Below are 27,436 nucleotides of genomic sequence, written 5' to 3' on the forward strand. Positions count from 1 at the left end.
ATTGCTTGACCCTTTGGGAGCATTTGTTTGATACATACAGGCCCTGCTCCAGACACCTTTTAGAAGATCACTGTGATTTTTGTTTGCCCAGATGTCGTTTTTGAGAGATTTTCCCAAAAAACCTGTATCTCACAATGTCATAGAAAGTGGAAAACAAATCCTCAATGTAGATTACCACCAACAATGTAACCTTCCCTGATTGCCCAAAGTCAGAATTGTTTTTGAGTAATCCTGCTAACAAACAAACAAACAGACCAACCATGATGGACAGAAACATAACCCCTTTATTGGAGGTGTGTACAGTGCCACTGTGACAGTTGGCATTATTGACGCTCGTTTTGCTGAAACTGCTCGATAATTTTTAAAGTCAATTCCTAAGTTTTTAAAGTCGAAAAAAATCACCTGTACCTCAAGATATATAGGTTGTCAAACACTGTCCAATGGTGCCAGAGCCTCAGCCAATGTCTTGGAATTCCACAATTGTTTTTGCAAGAAGTATTTTTATATTTAATATTTTTGCTTACAAGAAAAGAAAAACACTACCAGCTGCAGACAGCCCCCCTCAATGGATCATAGCAGTAATTAGTTAAAGGAAGCATTTATTTACCAACATGTTAACATAACTAAAGCTACAAAGATACTATCTATATCTATACGATCTATTCAAAGTATGCAATTCTTAATCACAACTTTGAGTGGTGCTAATTATGGTAAATAGAATATGGTTAACTCAGGATGACATGAGTTCAAACAATGTCAAATGAGTAAACCCATTAGTCTTAAACATGCTGCAGAGTTACAGACGTACTAAGTAAGTGAAGGGAACAATCTGTCACAGCAGCAGTTTCTTTCACTGTTGCTTATATTAGATGTGTACTCTCTTTTGCAACACCTCCCCTGCTTCCTCCCTCCTTGAGGAACTCCTCAAAGACCGTTTTAGCACTTCCTCTTATGTGAAGGGTGTATCTGATGTTGATCTGTGTTGTCCATACAGTTGTCAGACACATAGAAGAGCTGCTGCCTTCCTGATTCTTGTAAGTAGCAAGTGTTTGGGGAGAAACAGAATTTATAACCTGTTTTCCTTTTATGTAGCTTATTCTTACACAAAGAAGGTTTAATATCATGAATTAAATGTTTGGGGCAAGTTATATGGATTTTGAACCACACTTTTTTTTTCTTTTCTTTTTTTTTCAGCTTTTACATATTTTAGCTTCTACAGATTTTTATACAATCATCAGATAGTTACTAAGCTTTTATGCACAGGTGGCATTTGTGGCTATCTGCTAAACATGTATGGTAAATGGACACAATAATGTGCGATGGTCATGACATTGCAGGTTATCGGGTGTGGTGCTTTCATTGATCTGTCTTACTTTCTATTGTTTTTATTTCTTCGTTCATCTTTATCGGTCTGCCCCTACCTCATACCCAGTAGTTTTACCTTGTCACTGAGTTAGTCTTAATGTTAATCTGTAGCTTTGACTTGGCTTGCCTAGTTTCTCCCCAGCACTTTTTCTGGTGATCTGTCAGAAAGCGGAAATGTATGATCATCTGTGGCACTGTTTCCTATGCACTACCTTATATGGTATTATACATTTGCCTAACAGTCAGATCAATTTAATGAGTAATTTAAGTACATACATATCCAACTACATATGCCAAGTATTTAGAAAGCTTTTCTTGCAAATGAACTCTGAAGTTAAATGCCTGAGGGCAGCCATTCACACTTTTTAACCACGTCTCAAATTCATAACCTTACTTTCTTTAGCAGTGGTCGGGGTGGTCTACAGCTGCACAGACGCTGAGGTTTGTCTTTTTAATCCGCATCACAACAGCTAAAACGTATGAGAGGTGAACCTAAATCAGCAAATGACGATATACTGCACATGTACTGTAAATATGAGGCAGCATCAGAAATCCACCATTTAATAGGGAAACCCTGAACAACAAAACAAAAACACTTTGATAGAAACATGCTTTTTTATTTACAGTGCAGCCCATCCCAAAATATGGACAAATATTGTTTTCAATTCAGTTAAGTCTACTACTTATCACTGTATCATCATGTATCATGTAACTCAAGACTGACTCCCTCTTTTCTCCACCCACCAGAATAAACCACAATAGAAGAAAAAAATCAGTTAAAACTCACAATATATAAATAATTAAATCATTTTATTATTTACTTTAGAAATCTGTTAAACAGAAATCACAAAACACAACCAATTCCAATTATAGATAGATTTTAAATTCAAGTTCAGTAGATGTGACACACTCCAGTTTTGAAATACACTTATTTCATACATTAATACACGCATTTAATTCAATCTATGAGCTCTTTAAGGTAAGCAGTAGCCTGACCATTAAGAGCATTGTATGTATGTATGTACTTCATATTGCCTATATTACCTCAGGGTCTAAGTTCTCCTTTCTCTCTCTCCCTCTGGCCATCTGCCTCTCTTTGAAAAAGTTAAACAACAACAATAATAATAATTATACAACCTTCTTTCCTTTTCTCTATCTCTCTCTCCTTTCCCCCCTCTTCCTGTAAAAAAAACGATCTCCAAAATGTCCCATAACTGTATGCGCACTTGTCAAATGCTTGCTTCAATAATAATATACAACAATAAAGAGCTCTGAAAGTGAGCAGGGGGATTTAGATAAATAGATAGATAAATTCTATTCTGAATTTTACAGGAAGCCAGCCCAGCGAAGCTAAAACGGGAGAAATATGATCTATTTTCCTAGTTTTTGTTAACACACATGCAGCTGCATTCTGGACCAGCTGGAGAGTCTTTAGAGATTTAGGGCAGCATGACAATTACGAATTACAATAATCCTGCCTAGAGGTAACAGATGTGTGGACAAGTGTTTTTTGTGGCATCCTTGAGAGACAAAATGTGCCAGATAAAAGATTTCCACCCAGATTTTTATACAAATTATTTTTCCCTTTGACCTTAACACATTTGTCAAAACAAATGACAAGGTGTAAGTAACCTATGAACAGAAAAACCTACTCAGCAGCTCAACAGCCAATGTAGTCTTTTAAAATAGTTGTCATAGTGCATTAGAATAAGTTTAAAGGTTCCCATAGGGGAAAGACATTGAGAAAGATGTAAGTAAAATCAAAGATATTGTACTATTGCTTTTCTCAAGACACAATTACATATAAGTGTTTGGAAAGCTGATGTCTCTTCTTCTGATGATGAATAAACAAAAATGCTTCCCTTTACTGTCACCAGGATCATGGATCAGTGTTTGTTCTTCCTCCTACTCTTCCTGATGGGTAGAAAGGGTAAGTTCAATTTATTTACATGATTTCTTCACAAAAATTATTCATAAAAGCATATTTAGTATTTAATCAACTGGATCACAGAACAAATGTTGTTGTGTTGTTAGAAAAGAGGTATCAGTTGTACATTATTCAGAACATTTCCACCAATTTACCATCGCAGTATTGCAAGGGTTGAATAAAATCATGGACACTTATGATGTTGTCATAGTTGCCACTTCAGGTCCTACGATTTTGTGGGTCTCACCGGGAAGCCCAACTTCTCTTGTATGTGTAACTTGTATTTAGTGCTGAGAACAGTTCAAATCAGTTCTATGTTGATAGAAAGGAGGTATCAGTTGTAAATTCATCATTCAGAACTTTATATGGTCTGCATTGCTGACTGACTAAATGCCCTTGGGGAGGCTATCCCAGAAGCTCTTTCACTTCTGGACCTAGGACCTGCTGGCTAAATAAGGAGCAACATTTTTTTATCCAATAGTAGCAGTGGCGGGCCGTGCATTTCACACCTAGGCCTTCAGTGATCCTACACAGTCCTGAATTATTCCACCTTTTAATACCATCATTATGACGCCATGGCTCTAGAAACTATACATTTTGACAGATACGCAGTTTAACCGGGCGTCGCATCACCTAACAAAGTCAAGTACAACATTACATTACATTAAATTACATTACGGTCATTGAGCAGACGCTGTTATCCAAATCGACTTCCAATTATTGCAGGGCAGCCATTATTTGGCACCCTGGAGCAGTTGGGGGTTCGGTGCCTTGCTCAGGGGCACCTCGGCAGTGCCCTGGAGGCAAACTGGCAACTCACCAGCTACCAGTCCACTTACTTGGTCCATACTCGAACCGACGACCCTCCAGTTCCCAAGCGGAATCCCTACCGACTGAGCTACTGCCGCCCGTTACAACGACGTTATACTAATATTTCCGAAGCATTTATTTATCCGCATTTACAATTAAGAGTGTTAAACTACCAACTTTAAGATCGCTTGGATACTGTCAAAACTTAAAAATAAAAGGAGCTTTTAAGGGATTAGTCTACAAAGTTTTATTAAGTCTCCAAAAGTATGTTAGCTTTAGCAAGATGTTCACTTAACAGTGCATTGTCGCACCTAAAGCAGTTTCATATTGATTTAATATTAACGACATAAAATGACAAAAATATATTAAAGTAAAATAAAAAATAAAATGCTTTCTTCTCACCTGAACAACTGATTATTTGAACACAAAATCCATCCTCCTTTCTTTCCTCAAGAAGACTTCAATGACTCTGTTGTTCAGTTTATCTGTGCGTTTCAGTTCCACCAATAAGTCCTTTTCTATAGACATGAAGGCTAATGCTGAAAGCCGAATCTGTCCAAGTTCAGTTTGCTAGCTCTGCATAGCTCTGCCTTTCAAATCCAATCAAAAGACGTGCACGTGCTAACGTTATTGTATGTCTGCTAGCCGGCCCGTTGTCGCCAACTCAAAATCTGATTGGTTAACACCACAGTTTTGTTTCCAGTCACTTTAATCTACAGGCGCCGCATTGTTGATTCTGAAGGCCTAAGGGCAGATTTCTTGGACCCTGGCAACACATTATGGCTGAAATATGACTGGATAACATAAATCTCACATAAATCTAACATAATATCTAACATAAAGGCCAGCCCTCCAATTCTCGTTCTGAGGCTGGAAGCAGCGCAACCAAGATGAAAGCTATGAAATGAAGGGAATAGACTATGGGGAATAATTTAATACATATTTGTGGAAAAAATATATCAAAATTAAATTTATTTTCTGATGATGTTTAGGCCAGCAGAGAAGGCCTTGCTGGCCCTGACGGCCCACCACTGAATAGTAGAGCCTCTAAGCTCTCAATTGTCATCTTACTTGCTCCAATCGGTCCTTGTTTCCCAGAGACATCCACATTTTAATTTCAGATGTAGTTCACCACCATTCCACTGTGTAGTTTTGAAAACATTCTTGCTGATCAATGAGATCCTATATATTGGTACAGGTAGCTGTGAAAATGCACTCCAGTTTTTTTTTTCAACTTATGAACTTATATTATAAACAGGTTACATGCACAGGTCATTTCTAGTTTTTTTTTGTTACTTGATGTAGTTTCTGATCGTTTATGTGGGAAGTGAATGGTACACATTTGAGTTCATTTTCTGAAGTTGTGTTGTAGGATTTTGTCAAGAAGAGGAAGGGTGTTCTAAGTCAGTGATCAACTCCTGCAATGACTGTATCAAATCTGGGCCGTATTGTGCCTGGTGCAAACAGCTGGTAATGTATTTACTGTCTGTGTATCTTTGTGCTCTGTCAGAGCTCTCTGTGTTGCCTGTGTGTACGTTCTCTCCACATGCATAATGTGTAAACACTGCAAACCTTTCCCAAGGCAGACATTCAACAATTTATTGTCTTGTACAGGAAACAAGCAATTACACAGTACAATGAATGTTCTGCACTTCCTTCAGCACTATGCAAATAAAAGCAATTTAAAGCAGTCCATAGAATACAATGCTTGTACACAACAAACATACCAAAATACCCTTAGGATAAAATAGTAATTATATGGGCGGCAGACAGAGGTATAATATATACGTTAATAGTTATAGTTATATGCCAATCTGTCTTACCCATGAGAATACTTTCTTTCGGCATTCAGCATTTCTTTCAGCCTTTAAAAGTGTGATGGATCAAATTCCATGGATGAATACCAACCAAGTGCTGATTTTGATTGTTGTAATAATGAATCCAGCAACATGAATCTTGATTCCCTTAACAAGAGCCGAACAAGTCTGCTGTGGTCACTCATACCATTACGTCAATAAAGCATTGCTATGACTCAGTAAACTGGAATGAGGCACAGTAAGGTAAAGGTGAAACTAAATTGATACCTTCTTGTAACCTCCATCTACAGAATTTTACCAAAGCAGGTGAGCAGGAAGCAGCTCGCTGTCACACCAGGTCCCAACTTTTAGAAAAAGGCTGTGAGGCAGATGAAATCATATCACCTGAGGATATCGTTACAGTTGCAAAGGACATGTCTCTTTCGAGGTCATTCAACCAGCAGGAGCCAGTACAGCTCAGACCACAGGAGATTAGACTCAAACTACGACGTGGTGAGTGGTATCAATTTATTCATTTTCAGTCATACATATCAAATTTACAGGATTATTCTGCCTTGATGGAGGTAAGAGCTCTTTGAGTGCTTGCTGTTTAATACTCAAGTGGGGAGACAAAAGATCTCACAAGTGAACTCCAGACAGAATTAGAATCACTGAATAGAACCCTGAAACATCACTGTGAAGACCAATGTTTGCCAATAGTGATACCTTTATTTCCTTCTTAATAGGGCTTCCTACCACATTCCCTCTGCATTTTAAAAGAGTTCAGGGATACCCAGTGGATCTCTACTACTTGATGGACTTGTCTTACTCCATGAAGGATGACCTGAAAAATGTGAAAGAACTGGGCAGGAGCCTCTTTGCAGCTCTGAAGACAATTACTGAACATGCTCAGATAGGTGAACGATCTCAGTCTGACAATTGATAACTGGTCTAAAATGTTTTGTAATGTTACCTCTTTGAAAATATTTAGTATGCCATATAGAAGACAAATGTGATTTGGGGCTAATGCATGTTTCTGGAATCTGCAGGGTTTGGTTCATTTGTTGACAAGACAGTCCTTCCTTTCACCAACACCAACAAGGAGAAGCTGCAGAAGCCATGTGATGAGAATGACCAGCAATGCCAGCCTGCCTTTGGCTTTAGGCATGTTCTCAAGATGACGTCTCGTGAGGACATGTTCAGAGAAAATGTGGGAAGGCAGTTTGTTTCTGGGAACTTGGACTCACCTGAAGGGAGTCTTGATGCCATGATGCAGGCTGCTGTCTGTGGGGTAAAGCAAGATTCTAATGTAGTGTATTAAAAGACAGATCATTTTGTTATATTGTTATTATCATGATATATAATAATGTTGCAAATCATTTTTGTTTCCATAAGTAACAAGTCAAGAGTTAATTTGGGTTGGGTTTTGCTTTCTTCCACATGATACACATGGACAGGACAAAATAGGCTGGAGGAACAGCAGTACCCGGCTAATAGTCCTCACCACTGATGCTGGATTCCACATGGCTGGGGATGGCAAACTGGCAGGCATATTGGAACCCAGTGATGAACAATGCCACATGGAAAATGGCCTCTATACTAAAAGCAGTGAGATGGTATGGGTTTGGACACAGAGAGGTTTTGAGGGATCTACCATCACATAAGTTTCAGTGCTAGACATCACTGATTTTCTTTTAGTGATATCATTATTAGATGTTGTATTACTTTATTCTAAAATTGTCTAAGTCACTTTAGGCTGTAGTGGATGATAACAAAACAGGTTTGCATAAATTATACTTTCATAAAATGTTACTAACAATGTTCAGGTAGGGAAGACCTTAATCGTTTCAGTTTTCACCATCTTTCTGAGCAGGACTACCCATCTATTAGACAACTGGCTATGCAGTTTGAACAAAAAAACATTCAACCCATATTTGCTGTGACAAAAAATGTGGAGGAGGTGTACAAGGTAAATAAGACTGTTAAAACCTATGCCTATTTTCAAAATGTATTTATATAGCAAACATTGTAACATTACTGTGTTTCATTTTAATGCAATTTGATGCTTTGCTTTTTGCAGCAACTCAGTACAATGATTGCAAAATCTGAGGTGGGAGTTCTGTCTTCAGATTCTACAAATGTGGTTGAATTGATTAAAAGTGCATACAATGTAAGTTGTTGGTGAGCAGATCTGCTAATTTCCTTGTTGTGAACAAATGTGTGTTTTAAGCAATTTTCAAGACTATTAATGCGGCAAAATGTTTTACTAATTTAAATTTCACAACCCTTTCCTTGTCCCTGTGGCAGCGTCTGTCTTCGAAAGTAACTGTCACCCATGATGACCTCCCTGACAATGTGAGGGTGGTCTACACCCCTAACTGTAAACATGGAGGACTGGCAGGGGACACCAAAGGGGTTTGTGACAGTGTGCATGTGGGACAGGAGGTCAGTTTTTCATTATTATTTAAAAGTGCACATTTATTCATATATTTCCTTCATCGTTTGCAGGTTATAATGTTTTTGTTGCCACAAACAGGATTCCCACCAAAAAGCCAACAAACTAAAAGAAAGGAACGTGCAATAATTATTACAGATAACCATACTTATTTGCCACTTTTATCCACTTACAGTAGTCTGTAGACAGGGATATAGGCCTTTTCCAAAACAGACCTTGGGAAAACCTACCCAAATCTGACCGGCATGAATACAAGCAAAGGGAAAATATAACACAAATAACACTAAAATGGCTGGTATCACTAACACTGTTTACTGTTGGTATATTCACTTTATCACATATTGCTATAAAAAAATATATATATATCTTTAATAAATTTAAGTCCCCAGGGAACGACCCCTTATTTAAAAGGGGAAAAAGATAGCAGATAATTGACCTAAGCCTCAAAGATTCACCATAAATCTTAATAATCAATGTAAATTATCTAATTTATTAATTAATTAATTAAATGGGAGCGATTTTAGGATTAGTTTTGTGCTCGAAATCAATCTGGAAGGGTGAGACTTGGCGTGAGCAACAAGCAATTACACAGTACAATGAATGTTGACCAGAAAGACATAAAACAATAACAGGAAGTTCAGATAATAATGGATTCAATCACAAGGGAAGTCAAGCCTGTGCGTGTGTGTGCGTGTGTGTGCGTGACATGTACAGGAAGTGGCTAAGTTGTAAACACACCCATGAGGGCTGAGTCCTTGGAGCTAAGGTTTACAGCCAAAATGGCCGATTTAGTTCTAGGTCAATGAGGAAGCATGTGTGTGTGTCTTAACCACAGGGGGCTTAGAGGGACAGAGAAAGAGAAGAAAGCATGCAGAATCTGTGCTGAAATGCATGGTTAGAAAACTTAAGGAACACAACAGCAAAAATATTAAACGTAGAAAATATTGTATTCCATACAGTGTATATATCTACTTAGATCTAAATCTAACTCTAAATCTGCCCAAACATCAAAGCCTTACTTAGTATAGTAGAATCACATCTGTTTTTATCGACTGGACAGAGCGGTCTGCTGCGCTGAGGGTCCAGTGAGTCCATTGTTTGTCTGTTGTGGTGAGCTTTGCTCCAAGTCTTCGGTCCTGGGCTTGAAAAAGTTGGAAATTGTCTTGGTGATGTAGGTGAAAAGGCAAGTGAATCGCTCCTTGATCCACAAGTGGAGTCACGGTCAGACAATTTTGAAAGCAAACGGAGGTGCAGGCCTTGGAGGTTCTATGTTCACTGGACCAGAAAATCCATGGCTGAGGTTTTGCCTCTTCCTAACTGTGTCAGTGAAGCACGATAAGCATGAATTCAGATATTCCAGGGCTTTTATACTGCAAATGGTTAACCTTTTAGCCAATGTCGTGCCAGCTGAGTCTATGACATCTTCACATCAAGGTGTGAAGAGGGGGTTGGTCTACTACAACTCTGGGGATTGTAGTTTTCTTGTCTTGTGAACAGAGGACCACATGGCCTAACCACATGGTCTTCAGGGTTAGAATGGGACCATAGGCCCCAACATTACCTTTACAATAGCAGACTGATAGGTACACTTTCACACATGTTTTCACGTGTGTCTCTGAAAGCGAGTGCATTGTACATTTAATCCTGGCTTAGTATGCTCAGTTTGTCAATGTCCTTGTGAACAATCAATCACACGGTCAGCGTGGGTAATCACTTTACTTCCTCAAAAACGAATAAACAATGTCACCTAATTATTAAATTATGTCACTTAATGTCACCTCCCACACCCTAGCCACTAAAAGGACAATTCTCACTTCTCCTCCTCGGATATCCCAACTAGCCAGGTGGTCAACTGGTTGTGTAAGTGTAAAAGAAAAGATACATATATCTAGCCTTGATCTTCATCTTAAAACAAACAGGTTGCAGATCTGGTCACGGTTTATGTTATGATATCTGAGGACACTTTTTTCAATAAAGATTCGCATCCTCATATACAGTCTCTTTTTTGAAAATGAATTCATGGCAGTTCGATTTTGGTAGGTTTTTCACTGATCTGTTTTGGAATGGGCCCAGACAATACCTGCGGGACAGGTATCAGGTATCCCACAAAGAGTCATTTTATTCCAGGCCACTAATCCATACCAGATGGCTAGCTTATTCATTGACCTCTATCTTTCTAATACTTTTGTCAACCTACGTATATGCATCTTGGATATCATGACTAATCATATAGCATAATGTCAATGTTTCAATATTAATACTCAATACACAATTGTCCAGTCCACACACTAACACCCATCACCACATTCTCTAGATTTCTTTCAATGTCACAGTGACAGCAGACGAGTGTATGGAGGACACGTCTTTCATTATTCGACCACTAGGAATTAAAGACACTCTGAAGGTGACCTTGTCAACAAATTGTGAGTGTGAGTGTAATGACCTGAATTCCAAAAACAACGCTCACTGCAGGAGTGTGGGTAAAGTTACATGTGGGGTTTGCAGGTAAGCCTGCTTGAATGTTGCTTAACATGATTTTTATTCATTTTTATATATTAATTTATGAAAAGAGCATTAATTATGTTTTTGTGATTTATTTTCACCCCCCAACTTTTACTTTTCAGTTGCAAGGATGGCTTTGTTGGGCAGTTTTGTGAGTGCTCTGTTGGAGAGAAAGATGAGCAGTCTTTAAGGGCAGCCTGCCAGCGGAACAATGGGACAGAATGTGAGGGTCGAGGAGACTGTGTGTGTGGCAGGTGTTCGTGTCATACGACAGAAAGTGGCAGCCGTTACCATGGTGACTACTGTGAATGTGATGATGAACACTGTGAGAAGTACCAGAATAAACTGTGTGGAGGTAAGGTTCATCTTTAAACATGAAATAATAAATAAAGAACTATAACTGAAGGCTCTGATACGAGGAACCACATGTAAGCCTGCATTCTGGGAGGGAGTACTATAAGCGACTATCAGGGAGGGGATTCTAATATTGTGCATGACTAACTGTGTATGGCTAACTCAAAAAGTGATATATCTTAGAAGCTAACTAAGCACTCTTTTGTTCAATTTCTAGGGAATGGTAAATGCCGCTGTGGATCATGCAATTGCAAAGCAGATTATGAGGGATCAGCCTGTCAGTGTAAGAAGTCTGAAGAGTCATGTCGCAATAAGGGCACAGTGTGCAATGGCAGAGGTAGTTGTAAGTGTGATCAGTGTGAGTGTAACGAAGGATACCAGCGTCCATTCTGTGAGACGTGTCTTGGCTGCCCCGACCCCTGTCAGACCAAACTGTAAGGAAGTATTCTTTATTTTGAATGCAATCAGTATCTATAGTTAGGGTTAAGTTTGTATTTACGTATAATCAATACTCCAGTATACTTAGAAAGCTGTAAGACAAAAAACAGCTAGTCAACTTTTCTAAATACACCAAGGACATGTCCAAAAAAAATAATATCTATGCTGACCTTTGTTGTGTTTTTTGTTTTTAAGAAAATGCATTGAGTGCCTTGGGTTTGAGACTGGTCCCTTCAGCAAAAACTGCTCTGTGGCATGCAAAGCCAGCATTGATCACAGTCTGGTAAAAGGTTTCACCATCACACAAAAGCAATGTCACCAGAAGGACTCGGAGAGCTGCTGGATCAGATTCAGGCTGGAGCAGCTAGCTGGAGAGGATCACTACAAGGCTGAGATTCTAGAACAAAGAGGTCAGCTGCTAATAAACCTATGAACAACAACAGTTTCTCCCCTTTTCAGTGCAATGTCATTCACAGTTAGGTGACAATCTTCTTGAGTTGATTGCAGTCCCCCAGTTTATTTTGGATGTTTAATTTCCTGTCTTTGTCCCAGACTGCCCAGAGCCACCAAACGTTACTGCCATCATTGGAGGCACAATTGCTTCTGTGGCTCTCATAGGCATCTGCATACTGCTGCTCATCAAATTACTCATCTACATGAATGACTTGAAAGACGTCAGGAAGTTTGAAAATGAAAAGAAGAAAGCTAAGTGGGCAGAGGTGAGAGTGTTTGTTTATGTTTTATTTTCAATAAATAATCATTTGATAAATGATACCACTCAAAACTATGAATAACTTGTATGGCTCAATTCAGAGTACAAGGCCAAATAAAACTAGACAAAATTCATCCATTAAGTTCACTCATTCATGCTTCATGGTGTAAGCAGCCAATCATTTACCTAATAAACAGTAGTTTAACATTACTGGTTAAAGATCAGCAAAGTCAGTAACTTAATGGAATTGCCCTGACTGACACTACAACATTGACACTAACCTTTCTTTGCATATAGCTGTTGCTCTTGTGGGAGCAGTTTGTGATGGTATCAAAGTTAAAGAAAACATTTTCATACAATATTTCAGTTCAGTTGCAGAGTATTTAATGTTCCACGTTTATATAGCTGTGTCTTAAACAGTGTAGCAGTTGCTTGTTAATGCAATTTTTAAGTAGTTGCAATCAAAGCCTTATGTTAAGTCACCCTGGCTGAAAACTAACCACTGGACTTCCTACATCAACAGGCTGACAACCCACTGTTCCAGAATGCTACCACAACAGTGACCAACCCAACCTTTACTGGAGAATGAGCTGCTTTCCATCACGCAATTTTTATGTGCAATGTGTGCAACTATTTCCATAGTACAATATCACCACCGCGCTGCTTTGTGGATCAAAGTAAGAATTGCAGCTGATTTTAGACCTCTGGGGTCTAATTAAAATCTATAATTTTTTCTTGTTTGTTGGAATATTTTGAAACCCAGCCTTCAAGTGGGTTTATTTACACATACAGATTAAATGTTGCTCAATATTTCTTTGCTTGCTAAAGATGGTAACCTTGAAATGGACAATTTGATAAAACCATATTCAATTTTATGGAATTCAATTACAAATGAAATGTACAGGCTTTTTAAGTAAATAAAAATACACAAGGTGTCTTTCTCAAAAACAAGTTGCTTTAATTAACTGGCAGATGTATAGCACAACAGAACCATTTCAACAAGTACAAACACAGAGGGGGGTAATTCATAAATCAAGGTAACTACACAGCATTACTCTATCCAAGCACCACAATAAGCTGATTTATAAAGCTTCCTTTACATAAATTAGCACACCCATGTCTCATTTATGACACATTTTTGCAAGGGATGTCCCTCAGGTAAAAGCCAATAAATCTTAATGATCTGCTGCAAATGTAGGAGCCATGCTCCACACTGCTTCCCCTATGAGTGAAGCAAATGGATGTTAAATCAGCAAAGGACACCAGGTGTACATTTTATGCGCCACTGCATCCAGACACTTTGTGACTGTTGGTGGGTGGGTGTGCAGCTTGGTTAATGCTAATGTTGTTAAGCTAAACACCTCCAGGCAGATGTTGAAGCTTGAGGAAGAGGCTCAGTTGCCAAAAAAAAAACATGTGTGAGATCAGATCAAAACTTCGAAAAATCAAATTGACGACTTTTGATTTCAGCAGTGAGCTAGTCACATTTATTTATTACGGACATATATGAGCCAAACACAATTACAAAAAATAAGCCGATCCTTTTTAAAACCATTATTAGCACTGCCAAGCAGTTCTTGCTCATTGATCAAATGTGACCACAGCACATCACACTGTTAAGAGCATGTAACGAAAAAGTCGTAGTCATAGTAACGGCCGTTAATTGGTGGCAGTACTTGCTCAGTTCCACAAGGGTGGCTTGTTCATGAAACAATGGTTCAGATGGTTCAATTTATTACAAAAAATAGTCCACGATGTGTGCTTTACTTATTTCTTCTCCAACCTGTGGTCCTGCGAGAGAGCGGGGGAGTCGAGGAGACTGAAGCCATTGTGGACTTACCAACACAGAAATTAAGAATACCTTCAAACTTCATATTTTAGGGTTGTGGTTCTGGGTGGATAATGTAGATTGAATCAACAACTATATGGCTACATTCTCACCAAGCTAAGAAAGTAGAACATTTGGGAGTTACGTCAAAGTGATTGAATGATCACATCCTTGTCTGAATAACAGTGAAGGAAAAATAAGCATCAACACAGAAACCCTTTACTTGTGCATTTTGATATATCTTTTCAACATATACTGTTTCCAAGGACGTTCATTTCAATGTTAAAAAGTTGTATTAAAAAATACTAGGATGGAAACATAACCAGTTGTTTTATGAATAGCTTTCCTAAATGAGCTAAAATGAGTAAATACTTTAGTGATACCTCTTTTAATGCAAAAGCTACCAAAGGCCAGTAATTTGCATCTTACTGGCAGGTTAAATTGGTCACTGTTTTATAAACTACCCCCACAGTGTGTAGACATGCCAGCCTTGCCTGTGCCAGTAGTATGGACTACATGCATCCCTCTGCCAGGGCAGGCTCCCCGTTTGCTGAAAGACCATAAATTAAATGTAGAACACCTCATTCATCCTAAGGTAATGCACTTTGTGGCTATCAAAGCCTTTTGAAAGTCAAATATTATATATCCAATTTAGAAACCGCTTGAGTAAAAATGCAGTGGACTCGAACTAGTGTAAGATTGAGGACTGTGTATATTGAAGACTTATCAGAAACAAGAAACATAAGGAGACTTACACAACAGTAAGTGCAATAGAAAATGATTAGCCCCAAGTTCAGGAGAAATCTATACAATCTTAACTGGATTCAGCTTATGCAGTTAAATCACACTTGCAGGAAGGGACTGGAAGACTGCTAATATTGCACTACATTTGCTGGGTGGAGTTGCCATTCCAGGTGTTGTTGTCATCTTCGCTGTCGTCCTGATTCCGTAGTCTGTAGATTTTGCCATCTCTCTTAAAGTCCTGCGTCCGTTTCTGCTTGGGGACTGTTTCTCTGAACACAAGACACAAGGAATTGTTAGTGAGTTGATGAGGTCATTCTGCCTGAACACATTCCTGTTGCCATGATTTATACATGTTACAATCTCAGAGAGAAACACAATCAATGAGTGGAAGCAGCCAATGAGACTCAAAGTGGTCACAAGCAAAGATGGTCAGAAACTACTCCAGAAACTACTACGACTACCTTTACCCACCTACATACTTATAACTTTTAAGTTCTGTGTATTAGAAGTCCAAAAGTTTGGACCGGATCCAAAACAGACCTGTGGAAAACCTACCTGAACCCGATGTACATTTTGTTTAAATGAGAAAACCCTGCAACAAATCAGACGCAAGGATGCCGCCTGACAGCAGCATGACGCTTCACCAGTTAACAGCAGCTTTGCTTTCTACTTATTCCTCATGCTGACATCAGTTTATGCTCTGTGTCTCACCTCCAAAAGCCCATTTGTTCCTTGTGTGATAACGGCAAAGTACGCCATCAGAGCTGAAAGGAAGTCTGCTTGGATCCTCTCCAATATAAAAATATTAACACAGAGAGCTGAGGCGAGCCAATTACATTTAAAATAATTGGGAGTTATGAGTTTATGTTTAAGAGGCCAATGGTAGCAGGGACAAATGAGTTCTTGCATCTCATAGTTTTGCACCTTGGCAAAATGAACACCACTGCGACCAGATGGCAGCAGCCTGAATTGGGTGGATGGGGTGATTTTTGTCTGCGTTATACAGTGAGCTTTCTTTGTGGCTCTGGCACTGAGCAGAAGTGAGAGGTGAATCCTGGTTCACTGGACCAAATCAATGCCTGGATCAATGAAAGGAAGAGTGCCACAGAATATTGTTATGGTAAGCAGGGAATATACAGTACTCCAACTAGCGACGGTATGCTGTGGGTGAACATGGAGTGAGGAGAAAATAAAGTGTCTCCTGAAAATATGGACTATATGGAGTATATATTTGAATACATTTAAAATGTCCTGTCAAATAACTGTAAGAGAATGTCAGAGAAACACTGAACAATGTCACATTATTGTCACAGTTTAGTGTGCTTTCTTTGCTGCAAAATTGAACAAACTATATCACACAACACATTGAAAATCAGACGGATCAATCTCACCTCTTTGGTTTGTCAGTCGAGGCTGATGCAGAGTTGGTGTAAGCGTTTGGTTGCCGGGCGGGGCCTCTGGTTGCTGCTCTAGGTGGAGGTGGGCTGACAAAGAGGAAGGTGCTAAGGAACCTCCATACAGCCAATAGTGGGTACAGGATCGTTTCCAGAATGGCCCAGACCCCGCCCCCAGATGACTGGACCATTGTGTTGGGCGACCTGTTTGACTGCTGTGTAGGCAAAAATATATGTTGTGATTGACAGATGCTTGACAGATGGCCTCTTAATCAATATTTGTTTATTATGTTGGTTCTAAATTACAAGATTAATGTACAGAGTGCTTGTTTTGTGTGTGTATTCCTGAGGACATCTACAATATACCTAAGTAAATGCACAAGTTTCAGGCATACAGCCATGTTGCGCCCAACCTGTGCTATAAATCGGCAGAGGACAAGAACAAACCTTGATGCAAAAGAATTGAGAGTTGGAGCTGTTTTTGTTAACAACTCCACATTTCCTTCAAAGTGAGGCAGAAGTGGCTTTACTTGAGAAGGTCTTGATGGTAGGGATGAACTTATTTCCACCTTTCTCTCTCTGATAGACACAGTATGGGCCCCCCCGAGATCTTATCAGCCATTCCAAGGTGCCTAGAAGATGTGAATCGAGTATAGGGTGTATGAGCTCCCTTATCTCCAGGGAGTTGAGGGATACTATATGTTAGACTCTGGGAGGAGTATAACGATATGATACAAGCCTGAGGAAATTGTCATTCTCATTTTCCTTTACTCCTTCAACTCATTCAGACCCATGCCAGCATTAACCCAGCATTGTAAATTGGTCTTGGCCTGGGATAAAGCTGGGTCAAAATATGCCTGCATATCAGTGATGTGACCACTCTCACGTGACCCCATGCTAGGACCTACCTAGAATTATGATCGCATATTCCGGGGATGGGGCTTTAAGCATTAGTATGGCTGTTTTTGACTCACAGGCAGAAGCACCATGGAAGCGCTGGGTGCCAGTTCCAGCTCCAGTAGAGTCCTGTTGAGCTCTTCGCTGGTGAACTCGTGCCGAGGGAACATGGTAGCAAGGGAGAAGTTACCATAGCGGTTTCCCACTTCCTGTGAGAAAAAAGCAAAATAGCTCACAACCTCTACTGCGAGAGCGAGAGCGAGAGCGAGAGCGAGAGAGAGACAGACAGAGACAGACAGACAGACAGACAGAGAGCGAGAGCGAGAACGAGAGAGAGAGAGAGACCTACCTGAACTACAAACTGCTGAGCCTCCTGTAGTGTGCTGCTTGAAGGGAACTGGTTGGTGACAGATGAGCCATCTGGGAGGCGGAACTGTATCCTAGCTATGGCACTTGACAAAAAAAATAAAAAATGAATACAGACAGGCAAGAACATGGATATAGTCATATGCTTCCATGTGCTCTGTACCTCCTCTCCTTGGCTTGTGTCTCCTTCCTCTCCTCCTGCTCTGTCTGCCGGGCCTGCAGTGCAGCCTGCCTGGCAGACTTCTCTTCTTGCTGGATTTTGGCATAACGTGCTGATCTTTCAGCTCGATCCTTCAAGAAAGGCAGAGACTTTCGATAAGGAAACTGGTATTTTGTTTATCATGGGGGTGTTAACAAGCTTAGTGTCTACAACAGGGGTGGGGAACCGATTTCCTATCGCGGGCCACTTTGAGTTTGCGCTGCGATTGAACACAAAACTGTTGTTGATGGGGGGTTGGGGAGGATTTTTTCACAGCATTATATACAACTTCCTATCATTATACTAATTGTTATATATGAAAAAAGTAGGAATCAAAGTTTCATGACAGCACTGCCATATAGCCACTACTGGATCTGCTGATAGGTCACAACATTTTTTATAAAACAGTTCTGGACTTCCATAGGGACAACCAATCAACCTTTTGAACATTCGACCATTCGTCTATGTGTCGAGTCAAAGGTAATGTCAATATGTGATGCAAAGAAGACAAAATAAAGATGAGTGTGTAGTGGAAGTTACCAATGCAATCTGTTGTTTCACACGCTCCCTTGCAGCCTTTTCCTCTGCTTTCTCGCGGTTCCTCTCCTCCATGAGGCATTTAGTATTATCTTCTTGTTGTTTCTTCCTATAGCTCACCATGTCCTTCCCCAACTTCCGCCGCTCAATTTCCTTTTTGATCTCACTCTGAATCAGAGCCGACACATACAGTTAGGTCCATGACACAATTGTGGCTCTTTAGACCACCACAATGGATTTGATATGAAACAATCAAGATGTGCTTTAAGGACAGACTTTCAGCTTTCATTTTAGGGTATTTACATCCAAATCTGGTGAACGGTATAGGAATTACAACCAATGGACCAAAAGTAATTGGACAAACTAACAATCATAGATCAGTCAATGACAGCCTGGACAGTCTGGAACCAATAGACATCACCAGACGTTGGGTTTCGTCCCTGGTGATGCTCTGTGGGGCCTCTACTGCAAATGTCTTCAGTTTCTGCTTGTTCTTGGGGCATTTTCCCCTTCAGTTTTGTCTTCACCAAGTGAAATTAATGCTCAATTGGATTCAGGTCAGGTGATTGACTTAGCCATTGCGTAACATTCCACTTCTTTGCCTTAAAAAACGCTTAGGTTGCTTTCACAGTATGCTTCAGGTGATTGTCCATCTGCACTGTGAAGCGCCGTCCAATCAGTTCTGAAGCATTTGGCTGAATATGAATCTTTAGATCACTGATTATCACATAGGTGCTAATTATATTGTATTGTTGTTATGCAACACATATACTGGGTGAAGACATCTCAGATCATCACAGGAGGAAAGGGGTCTGGTCCTCACTTTGTGATGGAAATTCACGTGTTAATGACTTGTGATATTTGTTTAATTATGAGACTTTCAAACGTTCTAATGTTAAATAAATTGATGATTGTGTACTTTAATATACTTCTGATTATCCTTTATGCGATTGTTTTAGTATTTTCTACTGGACTCATATTTCCGCGTCTCTACGGTGAGGGGATCTGTTTTTCAGTTGGTCAGAATTGCAGTAAGCGTGATGCACAGCAATCTCTGGATTAATGCGAATCTGATCATCGAGATTTATAACTGAGCGGGACTAGCATAGGGGAAGGAGTTAGAATAAAGGATATTTTGTTGGTATAAGTGTATTGCCTGTTTAACATACATGTTAAGTATAACCATTCATGTCACTGAGTCGATAGGAGTGTCAAGTCAATCAATTGACATTAATCTGAACCACTCCCAAGCGTGTTGTAAAATAACCTGTAACCTGGCCGGTGGCAGTTTTTAAGGTATATGAGGACGCCCTGTTTGAACAAATAATCCAGCTTTAGTGTAATTAAGAACGTATACTTAATACTAAATGAATCCCGAATTCCCGCACTAATATAATGATCAGAAGCTAAAACTTCTAAGCAGACAATTGGCGATCTACAGAATCAACCGATTAGAGACTAAATTATCACTAGCAACGGGCAAATATTTTATCTTATGGAGTCAGATACAGGAGAACATTAAACTATAATAATAATATTTTCACATTGCCTATTTGGAGATTTAACCAGCCTTCCCTGCAACTTATTGGCTGCTGTCGTTGGACCAAGGGTGGGACTTCCGGGTTCTACAACCCAAACGATAACTTATTCAATTTACGACAGCAGCTCCTTGCACAACAACACAGTGAAAGGAGAATGTGTTTTTACCTCTTCATCTCCTTTCTTCCTCTGCTCTCGTCTCTCTTCCAGTTTTTTAGTTAACCTGGTAGGAAGGGGGAAAAAAGAACATATATTATATCCTCTCACAGTAAGATGCAGACACCACCACAGCTATATATGAAAATGTCATTAAGATTAATACAACTTCCGCAAAATGAATTAGATGTGGACTCTTAATCATTAGATCTCTGTCTGTCATCTGAAGCTCTACTAATGAATTATCTCATTTCAGACTGTCCACTCTCCCCAGTCATGTCAGTACTCACATTCCTCAACACACAGGCCGAGGCGGTGGAGCTGCTGCCATTTTTGACTCAAGCCTAATGATCAACCCTAGACTTTAACAAAATTATAACTCATTGAAAAGCCTTGTTCTTACTACTTCACACCCAGCCAGCAAAACTCTAAGACCCGTTCTATTTGCTATTGTGTAACACCCTTATGGCCCATACAACAAACTTAGTCCTTAGTCCTACAGATATAATTATAGTAGGTGACTGTAGGTGAATTTTTCCTATGGACATTATATGGTTAGCACTTCTTCTGTCTCATGATTCTATTCAATTGGCTTCTCTAAGACTGTAAATAACCCCACTCACTGCCATGACAACAGCCTTGACCTTGTTGTGGCTTAAAGTACAGAAAATTCTCCATTGAGACCTGTAGAACAGGGGTCAGGTGCTATTGTAAATAGAGAACAAAAACAACTGTATTTATACCTTTCCACCTTAGCGTCCACATTTTCCTCCACCTGAGAACACAGAGGGACCTCGTCTGCTGTACTGCCGTCATCTCCAGGAGTACCAGATGCTGAGAGGCTGTCATCTTCCGTGGCTGAACGGGGTTCTAAATAGAATTACAAGTTGACTCGAGTTCTCCACATTCCAACGTAAAAGGACAAAACAGCAAAAACTGATTCAGGCTATGCACATGTAAATATAATAGTTTTCCATTTACTTACAGCAATTGCATCTGTGATATTAAAACATCTGTATAAGCACCATTAGCTGCTTTAAAGAGAAAAAAGGTCACAATTTGGTCTATATTAATTTATCAACCATGGACTGGAACCGGAGGAGCTGCGTTTGAGCAGGAAAAGACAAGTGAGTAACTGATTTAAGGAATGTAATTCAGGACCATTCACCTGTTGCTGTCGTTGCTGCAGCTCCTTGGCTTACATGCACCTCTGAGCCAGCGACCAATTCGGTGTGTACATTGTCAAACAGGCTGCTCTCCATCTGAGTGTTCACTTCTTCCATTACTATAGCAGCCTGCTGAGCATGCATCTAAGAAAGGGGCCGTATTCAGAGTTGAGATACACACATGTAAGTAGGATTTGATACCAGATTTTGCTCTTCTGTAATCAGACTTCCGATCTACCTGCGGCACTTCAGGTGAGTTAAGCGAACAGGGCTTGATTTTGCCCTATTGGGATTTGAATGTTTACCACCTTATTTGGAAGCTGTCCTTATAAAAAACATGGACACATTTCCACATTTAATGAGTGCATTTGTCATTTCAAACAGGTTTTTGGCAAGATTACAGGTGCTTGGAGGGACAGACACTGAAGTATCTCATTGCCAGAAAGCTGAACAGCCGCTGGCAACCCTTGAGAGAACTGGACATGGCTGGACGTGGCAGATTTCATCATTTGAATGTGTCGCCCAGAAAAAGAGTTAAGCACCCGGCATTTCACCTCTGAATATGAGTAACTTTCCCCCAAGAGCTTTTGACGTAAATGGCCCCTGCTTTTTCAGAAAATATTCACACCGTCAGAGTTCCACATAATCTTTAGAGATTATATTTGTTTTAACTGTAGCAAGGAGTTTAAACTTCAATCCCACATGCCATCATATTTGTTAATCTAGCACAATGTATCCAAAACGACACAGGTTTACTTAGGCCGAAAAAACCAAAGCTGTCCCTCTTTGCCTGTGAAACTCAATTCAATTCAACATGTGAGCCCATTACCTGCTTGACTTTGACGAGTCTCTTCATCAGTTCCTCAGGAGACACACTGCCACCAATGACGGCAAGGGGAGTCCCATTCAGCCCAATGAAATAGCTGGCGGGTACGCAAACTACTGGGTCTTCACACATTGCTATTTAAGGAAAAAGCTTCTTGCAATTCACATTTAGTATTACCTCACTCACTCACTCACTCACTCTCACTCACTCTGACTCTCTCTCTCTCTCAAACAGATGGAAAAAGATACAGATTTGAGAGAACTGTGCACACGTTTCACTGCAAGACAAAAAACACAAGGCATATGATCGACCTCCTTTTCATTCGCTAAATTCATCAATATTATGATCAATATTAGGGCTGAGTGATATTTTACATTTTCACCATACATTCATTAACTTTAGTTATAATATATATAAGGGCCAGAGAATGTTGTAGCGTTTATAGAAACTTGTTAAATAAATAAAAACACACGATTGGCCACGGTCTCAAAATCATGTGTTAGGTCAAATAACAAGGTTTATTCTGACATGGTCCTGACATTAAATGAAACCATTAAACTACACTATCAAAATATTGTTCTTAATTCACGCCACCCAACCGTAATCAATACATAGAATGTGATTCGTATTACTGCAAATATTGAGTGTGTCTGCAATAGCCCAATGTGTAATTAACATGCGACAATCATGCGTCACATCTAGGGAGGAACAAAGTGTCATGTGTGACTACTAAGGTAACATTCACACACCTGCTGGCATCCAATTTGATTGCCACACAACAGTTCTGTGCTTCGTCTGAGACTCTGTCATCTTCCCAGCTCGACATCAAGTCAGCAGACTTTCCATCTTCCCCTGGGAGAACGCAATGTTGTTACTCATACACATCAAGCTGTAGCCCATTCACAGCTTGCATTCAAATACAGTTTGTTCTCTTTATGTTTTGATCAGAGCTCAGTAGGCCCCTGTCCCCCTGGACAATATCCGTTCATAAACCATGGAGTACTGTAAAATACAATAAAAAATAGAAAGCAGTTATTTCAAATAGTCTTTTACCTATACCACTCTGTCAATAAGATCATTTATTTTAATTGCAATGGCACTAGCCTGGACATTATTCCGCTATATATAATGTATACATATACTATGTATGATACATAACACTCAAAAGGACAGTTTTGTAAAAATAATGTATTGTTCTAATCTATATTAACTACATTAATAACTATATAACATTAGTTCCTAGTACCTACCTGTCAATAGCAACTACACAAAGATGACAAGGTCAGTAATTTCTGCGCATTTGCTCAATGTATTCACAAAGGAAGGAACAAACAAACTCTATGTTTGTGCTCAGGCAGGCAGCAAAGCATTCAAATCACAACTTGTTCTGTACGCATTTACACCTTGCATTTAAAAGTAAATCTCCTTATAACATCATCTTATGGGAGAGCATGTCAAGGTAGGATGGGGTACACACATTGTGAAACAGCTATCATCCCATCACTGATGCAAAGTGAGGAAAGGTACGGAAGACAAATCCTGAAAGAAATCTCCTGGTACAGAATAAGGAGTGGCTGTGGCGTGTGGGACATTGTTTTGTTGTTTCTTTCGAAGAACTGGAAGACCCTTTTAGAGTTAGTGTTAGGCTAAGGCTAAGTACAAATTTAGATTCTTCCTTAGTGCTAGGCATACAATCTAATTTTAAGTTTAACAAAAACACAACGCATTCACTTTTTTGAGAACAAATGTTTTTTTAACTTACACATTAATGTTCAATATAAAACTGTACAGTACAAACAAACTCCACAACCTATTATCTATACACTACACATAGATCCATTATATATAATAACCTGCGTCCCCACCCCTCCTTCAAACCGTCTGATCGCAGCGCAAACTGACCTGCGTTTTGTTGTTGAATGCAGATTGCACTCGATCACTTTTACTTGAATTGAACAAGCGGTATGTTGGATTGTAAAACGGAGATTATCAGTCAAAAGGTTGCTATTTGTGGAATAATGCATCACAAAGTCTTAGTTACATTTGTTTGTTTTCAAGAAAAGATGATTGAAGAAATATTAATTAGATAAGTTCAATATTTATTTTGGGGGAAATAATTGCTATATTGCGTAATAAATATAAACTATAGATTAATTGACTAATCGAAAAAAATAATCTGTAGATTAATCGTTAAAAACATAATCATTAGGTGCAGCCAGGCACACATCAATCCTGAGTCTTTCCATACACTTCTTTGCTTCGTGACTCACTGAAATTATATTAAGTAAGACACACAGGCAGCTCTGGGGCAGTTAAGCCATCACTGCAAATTTGTATTTTAAATTTGAGTAAGTACTGACCATATTACTCTTAAATCTTATCTTAAATCTCTTTATTTCTCCAAACACTCCAAATAAAATTTAAAATTGCTCAGTGAATTTATTTGAAGAAAATTACAACTGGTCAAAATAAGAAAAGATTTGGTATGTGCTATAGTGAGTCCAATTTTGGACCCAACAGCACTTTGACAGACAAGTGGAGCGCATGCCAAGATGAAAGCTGTGACTGAAACTCAGGGTTGTTCAACTAAATATGAATTTCTCAACTCTTAAGTTAAAAATTGGTATTGTGTAGTTTGAAAAATGAAGATGAAACCATTTCTTTGCATTATTTGAGACCTGAAAACATTGCATCTTTTTTGTTGTAATTTTCTGCAAATAATAAATGCAAATATTTTTATAAGGGCATTTGGGAGAAATGTTGTGAATAGTTCATAGCACAGGTGTCACACTCAAGGGCCGCAGGCCGAATCCGGCCCGCCACGGCATTTTATATGGTTATTATTATAATTTTTCTCCTATATTGTTGTCAGTGAAAGCAAATTGTAACCGTCTAGGCAGAATTCAACTCTCTATGTACCTCCAAGACTTTTTTGGAGTTATCCACAGATAGTGAGTCAGTTCAGTACACATTACTACACAGATGTGGAAATGTATGTACATTTAAAATCATTTCTAGATCTTGACAAGTTGTTTTATATTTACTGTATTATCACTCATTACTGTTTATTGTTGAATTTGGACTAGTTTTACTTAAGAAATTTCCGGTTGTTCATAATATGTTTTGCAAAGATAGATAAAAGTAAACATCTGCAACATGAACTTGTACTTCTTTGCACTAAAACAACGGGGAAACTTGGAGATGTCCGTTTACATCCATACTGGTTATTTTGAATAATGTACTGTGATATAAATAGAACGTTCCATGTCTCCTTACCAGTTTCATTTTGCATTTTCCAGTCCAGTTGTTTATACAGCTCATTTTTGCATGATAATTATTTAATTTATCGATGATTTGTCTACATTGTTGCTCCAGATAATGTTCTTAGCAACGTTTCTTGGTAATATGATGCACGTTAGGTTACTGCCTAGCTTGCTTATGTTATCTTCTCGGGATCTGTCAGTCACACCAGTAGTCGCTTAATCAGTCCGATTATTTTTCCACTCAGGTTCGGACATGAGTGTCATAGCGGGCCATGTTAAGGTTATGTTTAGTTTAATATTGAGCGTTATAAATGTCATGTTAGCTCTTTTTCAGTCTAGTGTTTGTGTTGCTGTCGACATTTGCTTACGTAGATTTAAAGCGCCATCCGAGATAATGAATCGTTTCAGTCGCTTGCATTGCACAACAGTGTAACGTGACTACGGGTACGGCAGGCGTATCTCTAAGTCTTTAAGGTCCTGAAAATACTGTTGTGTAGCCTGTCGGGTTAAACAAATATCAACCCGGTTATAATGACACGCAAAATCAGATATCAACCATAGTTCTAATGTCAATCTGGGTACCGGGACAGTGACAAGACACAAGCCTGTCGATAAGCAAAACTACATTCTGCGTTATGTTTCAGTGACTACTTTCGGCGTACGTGCTTGGAGTGTGTCACAATCTCAAATGCTAGCTAACGTGGCTAGCTGTCAGCAAACTACTGGTATAATGTACACTTAACTCGTTACATATATACGCCACAAAAAAGGTCGGCACAAATACCTGTAATGACAACGACAAATATGAAGTTCTGTTGTTTAGACGAAGCAATAGCAGCAGGAATCGAACCCTCAAACCAAAGCATCTTTCCAAAATGTTTTGTCACAGGTGTAGAGAAGCGGTTGACATTAAGCTACATTAGACGACAATGACGTATTCTTCTTCTTCTTCTTCTTCTTGATGTATTTGAGGCGTTTTGCATCAAACGGAAAAGTTGATTGCCGCCATCTATTGGACTGGAGTGTGGAGAGTTTATAGTGTTGAGTTTATTTCTGCTGCTGCTGCTGCTGCTGCTTCTTCGTCTTCTCTTCTTGACGTTTATCAGCGTTATGTTAATTTATTCCATTGTTTCATTTTAAAGGGACGATACAGTTAAACCTGCGTTAAAGAATTGCCATCTTGTCATTATTTACATAAAGGATTTTGTAATAGCAAACATGAAGCTGCACAATTTGACTTTGAAGAATTAGGATTTAACATTATGCACGTGTTTTCTTTCTACGAGGATTTGATTAAAATAAAAGGAATATCAAGATTCAATCAAATTACGTTTGCTTTATTAACGATACACATAACTATTATTACTTGAAAAGAAGAAACATAAAGTAGCGAACATTACTTAATCAGAAAAGACGTGTGTGGGATCCTTCCAGGTTCAGTTTATTGTGTTCTGTGAACCCAATGAATTACTGAGTGGTCCAAATCCGGTTTCCGGGTCTAAATCGGGAAGCGACTGCGACAGCTGTTAAAATTAACTTTCGCATTCATTTCCGGGAAATCCCAGTGCTTTAATGCTTCGAAGGGCGAACAACATAATGTGTATGCGGCGAGTATTTAGGGACAGTGGAAAACTTACACTAGCCACAAAAGAAAAGGAAACATAAATAAATTATTGAACAACTATACGCTGCATTGCAATAAATGTTTATCGAAGTGGTTGTACTACAACACTTTTCACTTTATATTGGTGAATAACTATTGGAAATAATGGTCCATAAATACTACACTGTTAATTGTAGAGTGACCAAATTAACATCACGGGCCTGTAGCTGGCTGCTACACAACACTTTGTTTGACATAAAAAAGCTTGACTTAACTTCACCACTGTTGGTGTAGTGCCAAATTCACCTAAAGAATCAATGGAAATGCTTCACTCAACTTCAGGAAGAAATGCCCTCAAGTATCCTGTCAAAATAACATACAAAGGCCACTAGTGTAGAATTTACTACAACCAGCGTTAGTGACGTTATTGAATATTATTTCTCATTTAAAGAATATCACCAAAATAAAAAAATAAATAAAAAATGTAGTGAATGTAGTGGTACTAAACTTTTTGTAGTGAAGTTATTGACCATTACGTCCAATTATCCACAGTATTCGT

At 39.1% G+C, this 27,436-nt stretch overlaps 2 protein-coding genes across 3 annotated transcripts; one reads left to right on the top strand and one right to left on the bottom strand.

Annotated features, from left to right (window-relative positions):
- The first annotated feature begins 943 nt into the window (after positions 1-943).
- On the top strand, positions 944-13,092 carry itgb2 (integrin, beta 2). 2 transcript variants are annotated; one of them, XM_076156575.1, is made up of 17 exons: positions 1,001-1,034; positions 1,769-1,806; positions 3,243-3,295; positions 5,475-5,572; positions 6,210-6,411; positions 6,645-6,815; positions 6,948-7,189; positions 7,356-7,514; positions 7,772-7,867; positions 7,979-8,068; positions 8,206-8,343; positions 10,668-10,858; positions 10,978-11,210; positions 11,427-11,643; positions 11,843-12,057; positions 12,200-12,366; positions 12,883-13,092. In XM_076156575.1, the coding sequence occupies exons 3-17, from the start codon at positions 3,247-3,249 to the stop codon at positions 12,946-12,948; spliced, it is 2,334 nt and encodes a 777-aa protein (XP_076012690.1). In that variant the 5' UTR covers positions 1,001-1,034; positions 1,769-1,806; positions 3,243-3,246; the 3' UTR covers positions 12,949-13,092. The 2 variants fall into 2 exon arrangements, with proteins under 2 accessions (XP_076012681.1, XP_076012690.1); XM_076156566.1 differs by lacking the exon at positions 1,769-1,806 and having other exon boundaries at positions 944-1,034.
- Positions 13,093-13,294: 202 nt separating this feature from the next.
- Positions 13,295-26,217, bottom strand: ubxn4 (UBX domain protein 4). The gene is made up of 13 exons (XM_076156588.1): positions 26,059-26,217; positions 22,761-22,863; positions 22,260-22,288; positions 22,015-22,133; positions 21,188-21,329; positions 20,763-20,889; positions 20,032-20,086; positions 18,328-18,492; positions 17,752-17,879; positions 17,572-17,674; positions 17,300-17,431; positions 16,323-16,540; positions 13,295-15,200 (listed from the first exon to the last, which is right to left on the bottom strand). The coding sequence occupies exons 1-13, from the start codon at positions 26,138-26,140 to the stop codon at positions 15,071-15,073; spliced, it is 1,533 nt and encodes a 510-aa protein (XP_076012703.1). The 5' UTR covers positions 26,141-26,217; the 3' UTR covers positions 13,295-15,070.
- Between the last annotated feature and the right edge of the window lie 1,219 nt (positions 26,218-27,436).

The sequence above is a fragment of the Genypterus blacodes genome, unplaced genomic scaffold, assembly GCF_046128005.1.
Source record: "Genypterus blacodes isolate CSIRO-AG114 ecotype Tasmania unplaced genomic scaffold, CSIRO-AGI_Gbla_v1 ptg000008l_1, whole genome shotgun sequence".
Classification (NCBI taxonomy): domain Eukaryota; kingdom Metazoa; phylum Chordata; class Actinopteri; order Ophidiiformes; family Ophidiidae; genus Genypterus; species Genypterus blacodes.

Excerpts from the sequence above, each read along its gene's own strand:
- itgb2 (XM_076156566.1), top strand. The coding sequence starts at position 3,247 with ATGGATCAGTGTTTGTTCTTCCTCCTACTCTTCCTGATGGGTAGAAAG. Across the intron at positions 8,344-10,667 it reads GTGTGCATGTGGGACAGGAG|ATTTCTTTCAATGTCACAGT; the intron begins GTCAGTTTTTCA and ends CACATTCTCTAG. Across the intron at positions 10,859-10,977 it reads GTTACATGTGGGGTTTGCAG|TTGCAAGGATGGCTTTGTTG; the intron begins GTAAGCCTGCTT and ends TTTACTTTTCAG.
- ubxn4 (XM_076156588.1), bottom strand. The coding sequence starts at position 26,140 with ATGCTTTGGTTTGAGGGTTCGATTCCTGCTGCTATTGCTTCGTCTAAA. Across the intron at positions 22,864-26,058 it reads ATTTGTCGTTGTCATTACAG|GGGAAGATGGAAAGTCTGCT; the intron begins GTATTTGTGCCG and ends GCGTTCTCCCAG. Across the intron at positions 18,493-20,031 it reads GGAAGAAAGGAGATGAAGAG|AGTGAGATCAAAAAGGAAAT; the intron begins GTAAAAACACAT and ends GCTCTGATTCAG.